This window comes from Pelophylax lessonae (genome assembly GCF_965119305.1).
Source record: "Pelophylax lessonae genome assembly, chromosome: 5".
Classification (NCBI taxonomy): domain Eukaryota; kingdom Metazoa; phylum Chordata; class Amphibia; order Anura; family Ranidae; genus Pelophylax; species Pelophylax lessonae.
Window position 1 is genome coordinate 55,345,850 of NC_138772.1, and position 12,088 is coordinate 55,357,937.

The following is a 12,088-nucleotide window of genomic DNA, read 5'->3' on the forward strand; positions in this document are numbered from 1 at the left end:
AGATTTCTGGTGCCATGCAGGTCTCCTGCAGATGCTTCTGTGTATCTCTGTGCCCATACAGGCAAGCAGATACACTGTAAGGAAGAATCCATGAACTACCACGGTGTTCCACAGCGACGTGGTGGTTCATTGAGAACTACAAGCCGACAGCTGCAAAGGATGTTGGGACTTGTAGTTCATTCACACACAGAGCGGATTTCAAAAAGTGACAGTACAGGGAACTTCTCGGGAGGGGGGTGGGGGGTTGGATTTAGGCAGCGGCTGCAGCATTGGGAACATGTTACACCCTAAAAACGGGTAGAACATGTACATGTTCCCAAAGGTGAACTTATCATAGAAGTAGAGACTGAGCCCCCGTTCACAGCGGTGCGACTTGGCATGTGATTTGACAGTACAAAATCACGTGACAAGTTGCGCCCTGTTTATGTCTATGAAACCATTAAAATCGGTGCGACTCTGACTTGCACCGATTTTTAAAAAGGTTCCTGCACTATTTCATGTGCGACTTGCATTGGCATCTCTGCATGAAATTGTACGTATGTCAGCAAGCCACACAAAAAAAAAAGTAAAGCGATTTTAAAGCCGCATTCAGGGTGCATAGGAGTGGTTGTAAAGGCATCGTTCTGCAGTTATCCCCATCAAGAAGTTCACCCTGACCAATGACCTGCGCCAGCTGCCGGAATAAATGCATGCAGACAAAAAGTGGCTCTAAAGATGCTAGATGAGATAGGAGAGATTTTTCATCTACTTTAAAGCGGAGTTCCGCCACCCCTTTAAAAAAAAAAAAATTAAAAGTCAGCAGCTACAAATACTGTAGCTGCTGACTTTTAAATAGTAGAACTTACCTGTGCAGGGAGCCCGGGATGTCGGCACCCGAAGCCGATTTACGCATCGGCTCTCAGGTCGCTGCCACCATCCAGAGTAAGGGAACCCGGCAGTGAAGCCTTCCCTACTGTGCATGCGCGCTGCACTTTGTAATTGGCCCAGCGGTGGAGAAAAAAGGAGGGAGCCAAACTTCCGAGGGACAGCGCCGGGGCGATGTCTCGGAGGAAGTGGGGAAGGGTATCTGTCAAAAACAGGTACCCGTTAACCCCCCCCCCCCCCCTAAAAGGTGCCAAATGGGGCACCGAAATGGGGGAGGAAGCAGATCAGCTTTTGAGTGGAACTCTGCTTTAAGGACCTATTTATACCACAAGATACCCTTGTAGTGTGAATGGCTGGCTGTGAACACAATTCAATTCATGAAAAATTAGATCCTGCATCTATTTAACCACTTGCCGACCGCCGCACGCCGATCTACGTCGGCGGTCAGCCCCTCACAGGCAAAGTGACGTAGGGCTACGTCACTAGCTTGTGAGGGTCTAGGGAGCGAGCGCGCCGCCGGAGGCGCGCTCCCGCGTGGTCACGGACCCCCCCGCGCGTGTGACCGGCGGACCCGATGTCCGCCGGCCACTCTGCGATCGGCGGGGGAGAGGGAGAAAGTCAGGCAGCTTGTGTAAACAAGCTGCCTGTCATTCTCCCCTCTGTATGAGAGCTGATCATATGGATCTACTATGTAGATCCGTTGATCACTCTGCATACAGCTGAAGCCACAGCCAATCACAGTTAGAATCACGCCCCTAGGGACACACACAGCCCCTCCCTCTCAAATAAAGTTAACCCCTTCACCACCAGTGTATTTTTACAGTAACAGTGCATATATATATAGCACTGATTACTGTAGAAATGTCACTGGTAACCCCAAAAGTGTCAAAAATGTCAGTCAAGGGTCCGATCTGTCCGCCGCAATGTCGCAAAAAAAAAAAAATCGCAGATCGCCGCCATTACGCGTTAAAAAAAAAACAACAAAAATGACAAAAATCTTTCCCTTAGTCAGTAAACGCAATAACTTTTGCGCAAACCAATCAAAATACGCTTTTTGCGATTTTTTTTACCAAACATATGTAGCATAAAACAAATTGGCCGAAAATTTTAAAAAATTTTGATTTTTACATTTTTTTGGGGGGGAATTTCATATAAAAAAAAAGGGAAAAATATTGCTATTTTTGCAAAATTGACGCTCTTTTTTTGTTTATAGCGCGTGATCAAAAAATCGCACAGGTGATCAAATACCGCCAAAAGAAAGCTCTATTTGTGGGAAAAAAAGGACGCCAAATTCGTTTAGGTACAGCGTCGCACGACCACGCAATTGTCCGTTAAAGTCACGCAGTGCCGAATCGCAAAATAACCCCTGGTCGTTTAGCAGCCAAATCCTCCGGGGCTTAAGTGGTTAATGCAGTGCACAAAGAAAAGCTTAGAGCTGCTCTTTGGTTTGCCTACAAGGAATGGAAGAAAACTGTATCATGTAATGACAATCAAATGATCTGTTAAAGCCAAATTCTAGGAAATCTGAAACTGCTCCCTTGTGGTGGGGGCAACACGAAATCTCATGTGAACACAACTGGTTCCGTGTCTTTAAAATCTTAAATACCTGTTGTCCTTCTGCAAGTCCAAGCTTCTCTCCCAGCTGTCTATTAAGCTCGATGGACCCAGAGTTTGTTCTGTTCCGACTCTCCATCCATCCAAGGTAAACTGGCTGATCGCCCCATGATACCTCCACTGCATGACCCTGTTTAAAAATAGGAGGCGCTTTGTTAAACATGCACACTCAGATGATGGTTAATAAATCAGTATGATTCAGAAAAATACTCCTTTTTGAGAGTTGACGCCTTGGCACATTTCCAATCCTAATCCTAATATAAATGACCAGAACACAGCTGGGGGGGGGGGGGGGGGTGCAGTAGGAGCTTTGTTTTGCGCAGTCATTGGTTGGCTCTGCCAGAACAAACTCGTACATCCGTTATGAGAGTAGTACAGAGGCTGATGCTAGCCCCTTTCTGGAAATACTTTATGCCTGGCTGTGATAATGGAGTTAACTTGGACCAAGCAAATTGTAAATGAGTGCCAGAAAAAAGTTGGAGTCCCTCAGATCTCTAAATGTTCCAGGTTAGTAGCTCAGAAAGTATTAAAGCCAAAAGTATCAACATGATACATATTCCTTTAACTTCAAAATATACCTGTCCGAATCTGTCACAAAAATTAAGTCTGAAATGAGAGAGGGACCTGTAAAGATAAATACTGTCTGAAAAAAGTTACATTTCCAGGAGTGTGGTTTCTCTTACAGACCTCCTACGTTACTTCATTAAAAAAAAGAGTAACGTAGGGGCTGATGGATGGAAGTGTCAGTTTCAGGAGAGATAAGCATCTTCTTTACAGGTAGCTCTCTCATTTCAAGTTGATGTTTTGTAAAACAGTTGCTTTATGACTATAGTAAGCGTGGCGTGTGTAGGCAGTGGTTGAAGAATACACAACAGGAGACTTAAAAGTAGAACTATAGGCAACATTTTTTTTTCAGTTAGGGCTCTTTCACACAGTAACTCTGCTGGACGGACTCCATTTTTCTCAGCGGCCGATCCCCCGCTGAGCAGGAGAATGACAGCTGTTCTCCGCACTGTGTGCGGAGACACAGCTGTCAGTAGGCCTGTGGAATATAATCGCCGAATCGATGCATCGCGATGCGACCCTTCGCGATTCTGCATAGATTCGGGGTGACTGCAAAATCGATTAGCTTGACGTCACTTCCGGGGGTGGGCGGCGCTGGCGCTTGATGAGAGTGGCGGCGGCGGCCGGGCTTGCGGAACACTGAGCTCCTCGTGGGAGAGGAGAGCGGAGCCTGCAGAGCAAACTGCCCCCCGACCCACGGACTGCCGCCCCCCCCAATGGACTGGCCGAGGAGGCCCTGCTTTCCGCCTGTACCGTGCACTGCATGATATCCGCTATGAGTCCGAGCTCCAAATGCCCGACATCATGAGGCTTATCACCCGGGACCTGTCTGAGCCCTACTCCATACACCTACCGCTACTTCACCCACAACTGGCTGCAGCTCTGCTTCCTGGTAAGTCGGGGCATTACAGGGCCCAGCATTACTCCTTACCAGGGCCTGCTATAATACAACTAGGGGCACTACAGAGCCCAGCATTTCTCCTTACCAGGGCCTGTTATACTACAACTAGGGGGACTACAGTCTCTGTAGTCCCCCTAGTTGTAGTATAACAGGCCCTGGTAAGGAGGAATGCTGGGCTCTGTAGTGCCCCTAGTTGTAGTACAGTAGGCCCTGGTAAGGAGGAATGCTGGGCTCTGTAGTCCCCCTAGTTGTAGTACAATAGGCCCTGGTAAGGAGGAATGCTGGGCTCTGTACAGATCCCAGCATTCCTCCTTACCAGAGCCTGTTATACTACAACTAGGGGGACTACAGAGCCCAGCATTCCTCCTTACCAGGGCCTACGGTACTACAACTAGCATCAGGTAACTCTTCTAACCTGATGCCCGTGCCTGTCATGATCGGTCTCAGCAGTGCGCAGAATGCCCCAGCCCCCCCCGGGTTCCAGCTTCTCATAAGAGACGTCATGTGAGTAAATCAACTCTTCATTCATTCTGCATTGTGAGTGTCCTCCTATAACAGTGATTCCAGACTTTAAAATTGGAATGGATCATTAAAGGAGAAGTGGGGGACCCTGCCTACTGCCTAGTGCCTTGTTTGCTCTAAAGGGAATATATGGAGGACCCTATGTGGCCTGCTCTAAAGGGGGATCTATGAGGGGACCTGCTCTACTAAAGGGGGATCTATGGGGAGACCTGCTCTACTAAAGGGGGATCTCTGGGGATGCTGGCCTGCTCTAAAGGGGGATCTTTGGCGACCCTGCACTAAAGGGGATCTATTCCATAGATCCCCCTTTAGAGCTCAGTTTCCCTGGATCCCCTTTAGGGCAGGCCCAGGCTCCCTATAGATCTCCTTTAGAGCAGGGTCCCCATAGATCCCTCTTTAGAGCAGGGTCCCCATCGACCCCCCTTTATAAAAGGGTCCCCATAGTAATCGTGATGCATCGCGGAATCGAATCGCGACCCTAATAATCGTAATTGCATCGAATCGTGAGGTAAGTGAAGATGCGCAGCCCTAGCTGTCAGAGCCCCATACATCTCTATGGGGGAATCGGATGGTTTCCATCCATCCAGATTTGACGGATCGGATCGGGTGTCAGCAGACATGTCTCTGCTGACATCCGATGCCCCATAGAGATGCATGGGGGGGACCGTTCAGATCCGCCACAAAAACGGACAGGCGGATCTGAACGGTCCGCCTGTGTGAAAGGGGCCTTAAGATAGAGCAAAGGAGAGTTATAACCCGTCAGATTTTTTTTTTTTGTCATCTGTGTTCAATTGAGATTTCCCTTCACTTCCTGTCTCATAGCCAAACAGGAAGTGAGAGGAAATCCCTGCAAATTAAGAGAATTCCTTGGCAACCCCCAGGTGACCAGAACTAGTTGTCCCCATTGGAAAATTTCCCCTCTCTTAATTTTCTGGGGACAACCTAATATGTGGGATTTTCTTTTACTTTCACTTACAATTATAATGGTAAACAGGACAAATAGAGTGTGAATCTCTTTTAGGGGGCACAGACAGCAATACAAACTGACAGGTGTTCCTCCTGCCCTGCCCTATCCAAAAAAAAACGAAACGAAAAAAAATTCCTCTTAGTTATACTTTAAAGTTCACTTTTTATAATGATTCCCATTTCTTTGCAGGAAAATGTTAATTTCTTTTTCTAAGGAGCCTTCAGAGCATTGCACCCATGTTCAGATCGCAGGTGCAATGCCAAGCTAGGGGTGCGCATCTTCACTGGTCTCACGATTCGATTACGATTATCATGTCAACGATTCGATTCCGCGATGCATCACCATTACTATAAAAGACAAGAGAAGGGCACACCGACCTAGTGCAATACCATAAAACATTTATTGTAAAATTGTTAAAACCACGTCATACATTATACTCACAAGAGTATGCTATATAAAAGCATAAAACCAAAGGATTCCTTCGACTTCTAGGGAGAACCCTCTACCTCAGAGCCATCAGAGCCTATCTATATGGACACCTTCAAGTTCGCCTGTCTTAATTAAGGAATATGGTCCTGCGGTCTCTGGATAGTGGAAGGAATCCTTTGGTTTTATGCTTTTATATAGCATACTCTTGTGAGTATAATGTATGACATGGTTTTAACAATTTTCCAATAAATGTTTTATGGTATTGCGCAAGGTCGGTGCGCCCTTCTCTTGTCTTTCATGCTTTCAGTTTGTGTGGATACCCATCATCCTAATGCCCCGTACACACGTTCCGATAATCGTACGACAAAACTCGCTTTCGACCTGATCGCACAATAATCTGATCGTTAGTACACAGCTTTCGACAGCCGATCACGACAGTTGGTCCAACAAAATCCGAAGGGACAAACAGGAAAACTTCGATAATCGTTTCATCAGTACAGTGTGCGCCCGCTAAAAATCGATCGACAAAGACCGCGCATGCTCAGAAACACTAAAATATCGCAGAAAAAGCCTGGCTGCCATTGTTTTTGTTTTGCACCATCTGATACGTAGCTAAGCAACCAAGAAGCTTTTCCAGAATCATACGACAAAAATCATACAGTTTGTACGCATTGTTGAATTCGATGTTAGTATCATGCAACAAAATGCGAACGATAAGTCGCACGATTATCGGAACGTGTGTACGGGGCATAAGAGGGCAGCAAGACTTCAGATGCCAACAATTTAACCACCGTCTCTTTTTACGCAACATTTGAGCGCAGGAGACATTTACTTGTCTTTTTTGCATAACGATTACTGCCTGTGGTTTTCATTAAAAAAATTCAAGCTATCAGATTAACTCCATCATTTTATTTTATCTGCTCTAAAAAAAAAAAAAAGAAGGACACTCCCTGCATTTAGCAAAGTCTAAACACAACAGACAACAACAGTATTTTTTTTAGAACAGTAAATACGAAATGGCACAATAAACAGTCCCATTTAAATTATACAGCCCCCCATTTACATTACACAGCCAATTTACATTATATACCCCCCCTCCCTGCACTCCCAGGACAGCCCTGCCAGTGCACTCTAAAGTTAAAACAAATCGGTGTCTGAATTTGTTTCAGGGACCCCTTCCTACAGTGTGTAAAGGTTAATGTAAACGGATGCCTCTCTCTTACCTTATTAATATCTCCATCTTTCATCGCTGTCAGTCATGTGCACTCCCGCCTGCCAGGAGGAGGAGAACGGCCGGCCAGAGGGCATGTGACTGTGACGGCGATGAAAGATCTGAGATATTAATAAGGTAAGAGATTGGAATCAGTTTACATTAACCCTTACACACTGTAGGAAGGGGTCCCTGAAACTGATTCACTGACACAGATTTGTTTTAACTTTAAGGCCCGTACACACGTACCGATCGTCGGCATACAAACGTTCGTCTTTTCTCCCCGGGATGTCGGTGTCTGTTGAAAAGTGCAAAGACTGCCCAAGAATTTTGTCCGCCGACTACAGCCGACTGCAGAAGTGATGTCATGTAATGGTTAACTTTCCCTGTGTTTTTTCTTTTCTGAGCATGCCCAGTCTTGCAAATCTGCGGTCTGTCGGCAGAATTCTGTACTGAATGGCGAACAATTGTCCGTTCTGGTGTCGGCATACAAAAATTTAAATGCTTGCAAGAAAGACTCTTGTCCGCAGAATGTGCGCAGACAGCTGTCGGAGGCACCATACTAACAAGCGTACAATCGGCAGATCTTTCGTCCGCCGACGTTTGTATGCCGACGATCGGTACGTGTGTACGGGCCTTTAGAGTGCACTGGCAGGGCTGTCCTGGGAGAGGCGGGGGGAGCCAGGATGACATCATCCATGCATCGATGCGGCCGTTCCTCAGCATTGAATTTGAATCGTTCAAGGCTGCATCGATGCTACGATTCATTTCAACACCCCTATGCCAATCTAAGCTGAAATGTATACATTTTAAATAAAATATATCTAAAGCAAAATACTTAAAATCAAGGTACATGCCACCCTGTACTGCAAAGCAGCACATAAATACACAACTTTACAATACAGTTCCAATCAATTAATAAATACATTCACCCTGCAGTATGATGCCTAACGGAGCAAAGTTCCCTGAGACATCATGTCATGCATGACACCGCTTGCCCCTGAAAGCATTAGACACATTACCGAACCGCAGCGCAATGTCTCACATGAAGTGTCTGGGTTAGACTCCTGTCCTGCATGTCCTACATGGCACTGCGACAGAAAACAAAGCATGCATTACAGCTGCACGATTTAAGTTAAAAAAAATGAGCCTTAAGGCTCTTTTCACATATAGGCATCTCAGATTGCGGGTAGAATTGCCGCGATTCTGCCCGCGATCCTGAACCATTGCAAGTCGCGATTACCCGTGCGATTCTTGTGACTTCCAATGGCCCCACAAACGCGGCACGATTTTGGCGCGATTGTCGCCTGACGAATTGCAGTAAAATCGCACAAACAGAATTGTGCGACACCTGTCACCCAAAAGAACTTCTTGTACTTTTTTTGGGCGACAGGTGTCCCTCGATTTTGTGCCATTTTACCACGATTCGTCGGGCAAAAATTGTGGCAAAATCGAGCCGCGTTTGTTTGGGGTGCCGTTGCAAGTCACAAGAATTGGATGGACGTCCCGAGTCTTGCAATGGTTCGGGATCGCAGGCAGAATCACTGCAATTCTACCCGCGATCCGAGATGTCTATATGTGAATGCCCTGAGGAGTGGGACTTTAAACGGCAAGAACCAGGACTTGAGTATGAAAGTAAATAAATTTTATTACAAAATGTTACAAAAAATGGATTGACAAAGACAAAAATAACATATATCATAAAAACATGGTCATAACTACGTCTTGGAACCGAGAGAGAGAGCACCGCCATTATCCAACCGAACAGGGCTGAAAAGGGACCAAGTGCTGGATACGCCCAGCACTATACATATTTGGAGATATCCCCACTCTATTTCAACTCTACAGACGACCTGTGTTTCTGACCCCGCTTTGGAGATCCTCGTGGGAATTTTTGATCGAGGGGCTTTTATACTGTCACCTGCGAAGTTACTACTTATTTATACTTTAATCTGGTTTAGAACCAATTAACTTCCCTTTTGAAGCCCATACATATACATTATTTCAGGTCTATTTATAGACCCAGCCAATTTGGCATATATTACTTGCGGTCAAGGATACTTGAAGGTTTTTTCCTAACCCGTTAAGATCCATTCACTTGGTCCTCCGTCCTGGAATCCACAGAGTTTCTGCATATCTGTCTGAGCTCTGGTGTTTCCTGGACTATCGAGAAAGGCAATCTGACCGAAACGCGTCTAGTCCGGTCCAGACATCTCAGACTCTCTCGGTTCCAAGACGTAGTTATGACCATGTTTTTATGATACATGTTATTTTTGTCTTTGTCAATCCACTTTTTGTAACATTTTGTAATAAAATTTATTTACTTTCATACTCAAGTCCTGGTTCTTGCCGTTTAAAGTCCCACTCCTCAGGGGTTTCCTTTTGTTCAATATTCACTAGGGATGTTGGCAAGACTCCAGGTTAAAACACAGACTCCGAATTAATCTTTTCCTCTATATGTGAATGGAGCCTTAGAACCACTTTAATTTCCCTACAGTCAATTCACATGTTAATATGCAGCAAACATCTGTCCACTGGACCTGCTAGATCCTGAAGGAAAAAGACTTGATATAACCTTTAATCAAGTGACACCCACAACGCACCTAGCTGCGAACTATGTGATCTTTGGTTTATAAGATAAGATGTGGGAGCTGCTCCCCATTTGCCAAAAATTAGATTGTAATATAGTGATGACATAAGCCCTAACATGAAGGGTGAATTCCAATACACGGGTTTAATTCAAAGGGACTTTTTTATAGATTTTTTTTCTCTATTATAGTTAGGACTGAAACATATTTTTTTTTTTTTATCAGATAAATACCGTATATAATATAAAATTATGCAGTTATCCAGCCAGCAGGTGGCGCTCCGGTCTCCTTTTCAAGTGAAGAATTACACCTATGCTGAAAGAAGTCCATTTACAGAAAGGAAGCTGCAAAGTAAGCTTTGTCTGCCGTGCCGTCTTTAGTTAACCCAGAGTGCTTTGGGAATACTTTGTCTTCTAATAAATTTATGGATTCACATTTTTTTTTTTTTTTTTTTAATTTAAAGAATACAATACAGACATCAAGCAAATATGCAGATACATGAAACAACAGGTTTTTCATTACAACACTAAAGTGCGGTCAAACAAAAGCGCACAGTATGAAAAATATAAAAAGGTGAACCGCTGCTTTAAATTACAATTGTGTAGAGAACGCGCTATTCCCAGGGCCCCCTCGTAGGTGGGGCAAACTTGCCCTGGGAAGGTCGTCTCCAAAGTCAAACCAGAAAACCAACTAGTGATGGAAAACAGAAGAATAGACTCTCAAGTGGGTAGAGGCCTGAGCCTGTACGCATCCTAAGGTTTTGTTTTATTTTTTGTTTCCAAGTGTGAAAGTGGAGAAGGAAAGATGCTGAAAGAGAGATAGAAAGAAGGATTGTGAAAGGAGAAATGTAAGGGGGAGAGGAGAGAGAGAGAAAAAAAAAAAAATGGTGGATATCCCCCCACCCCCCACGCCTACCAAGATGGGATGAGAGGTATTCTCAAAGGAATCTGACTGGCCAGAAGGACGCCCAAAATGGGCTTCAAAAGTTGCTACGACCCATGCGTCACCAGCCCCCTATGGAGGGTCAGAGTACTGCAGGTACTTGTCAGAGACTCGAAATAGGTTCCAATGTATCCACCTAGTCTTATGAGCCTCCTTTGTCCCCCGAAGATCTGGATTCACGTTTTTGAGTTGTGGTAAAACCCACATTTCAATTGATCAAATATACATGTGTGAAGAACCACAATTTTACCAGTGAGTCACCAACACAAAAGCAATATACAAAGAAACAACACGGTAATGAGTAATCTAGGATGACTCATTGGCAATAATGAGAGCTATAAGTACTAAAATATCAACATTTATTACAAAAATAGCATAAAATCTCCCAACAATGTTTGTTACACTATAGATCAAAAATCACAGTAAAAGGATTCCTTATTTCATGTATTAAAGTGGAGTTCCACCCTAAATTTATACTTACCTCCATCTTCTCGCTCCGGGTCACCTGAAAAACAAATGGATAATCGCAATTCTTTTTTTTTTTTTTTTTTTTTACTTACCTTGTAGAGAAAATATACTCACCTTACTTCCTTCTTCCTCCCCTCGGCGGCCGCGGCGATTCGTCACTTCCTGGCTTTTGCAATGATTCCTGGGAGCTGAACGTCATCGCTCCCAGGAATCATTGCGCCTGCACCGGCCCCTGACGTCAGTTCCGGGGCGCGCGCGTCATTCCCTTCTAAACAGCTTCTGGGCATGCCCAGAAGCTGTGGAGGGATGACGCGTGCGCACCGGAAGTGACGTCGGGGCCGGTGCAGTGCATCGTGGGACCGAAGAAGAAGGAAGAGGACGGAAGAGGACGCAGAAGAGGATCGCGCTGGCTTCAAGCTGCCCACACCTGAGATGGCAGCGCTGGACAAGACATTTTCAAGGTAAGTATTTCTCCTAAAAGGTAAGTGCAACCCGGGACAGATCAGAGGCTATCCATTGTGCTAGCCCTGACTGTCCCGGGGGTATTTTTATTAAAAAATGTATAACCAGGGTGGAACTCCGCTTTAATCTCACATGTTACAATGTCAACGCATCTCATGGCACTTCTTCAGGACTCTTTATTCACATATGGCATAATTCCTAAAATAGCTTACATTGATTCTAATTCAACAAATGATTCTTCCCCTTTTCGCTCACTCATCCCCCCCTTTTTCTTCTCTCCCCCCCCCCAATCTTTTTTTCCCTCTCTCCTGCCCTTTTTTTTTTACCCTCTACTCCTAATGCCAACGACTAGAGGTGCACTGAAATTTCGGCCGTCAAAACATATTGGCCAAAAATGGTATTATTGGCATTTTGCTGATAATAGAAAAAGGGTGCCGAAAACACATGTGATTTTGTGGCGATTTTGTCACAATTTTACGACGATTTTACTGTTTGGTTTGTTTTTTATAGGTCATGTGACTCAAAAATCAAAAACTGCATCAAATACGCAACACGGG

The 12,088-nt window shown here is 44.9% G+C and overlaps 1 protein-coding gene across 4 annotated transcripts in view; it reads right to left on the reverse strand.

Annotated features, from left to right (window-relative positions):
• The window catches only part of PEX1 (peroxisomal biogenesis factor 1), a 172,564-nt gene that overhangs the window by 150,036 nt on the left and 10,440 nt on the right, over positions 1-12,088 (reverse strand). For all 4 annotated transcript variants that reach the window (XM_082257814.1, XM_082257813.1, XM_082257812.1 and 1 more), the window contains exon 2: positions 2,471-2,608. In XM_082257814.1, the coding sequence (XP_082113940.1) occupies positions 2,471-2,608 (138 nt within the window). The remainder of the gene's footprint in view (positions 1-2,470; positions 2,609-12,088) is intronic.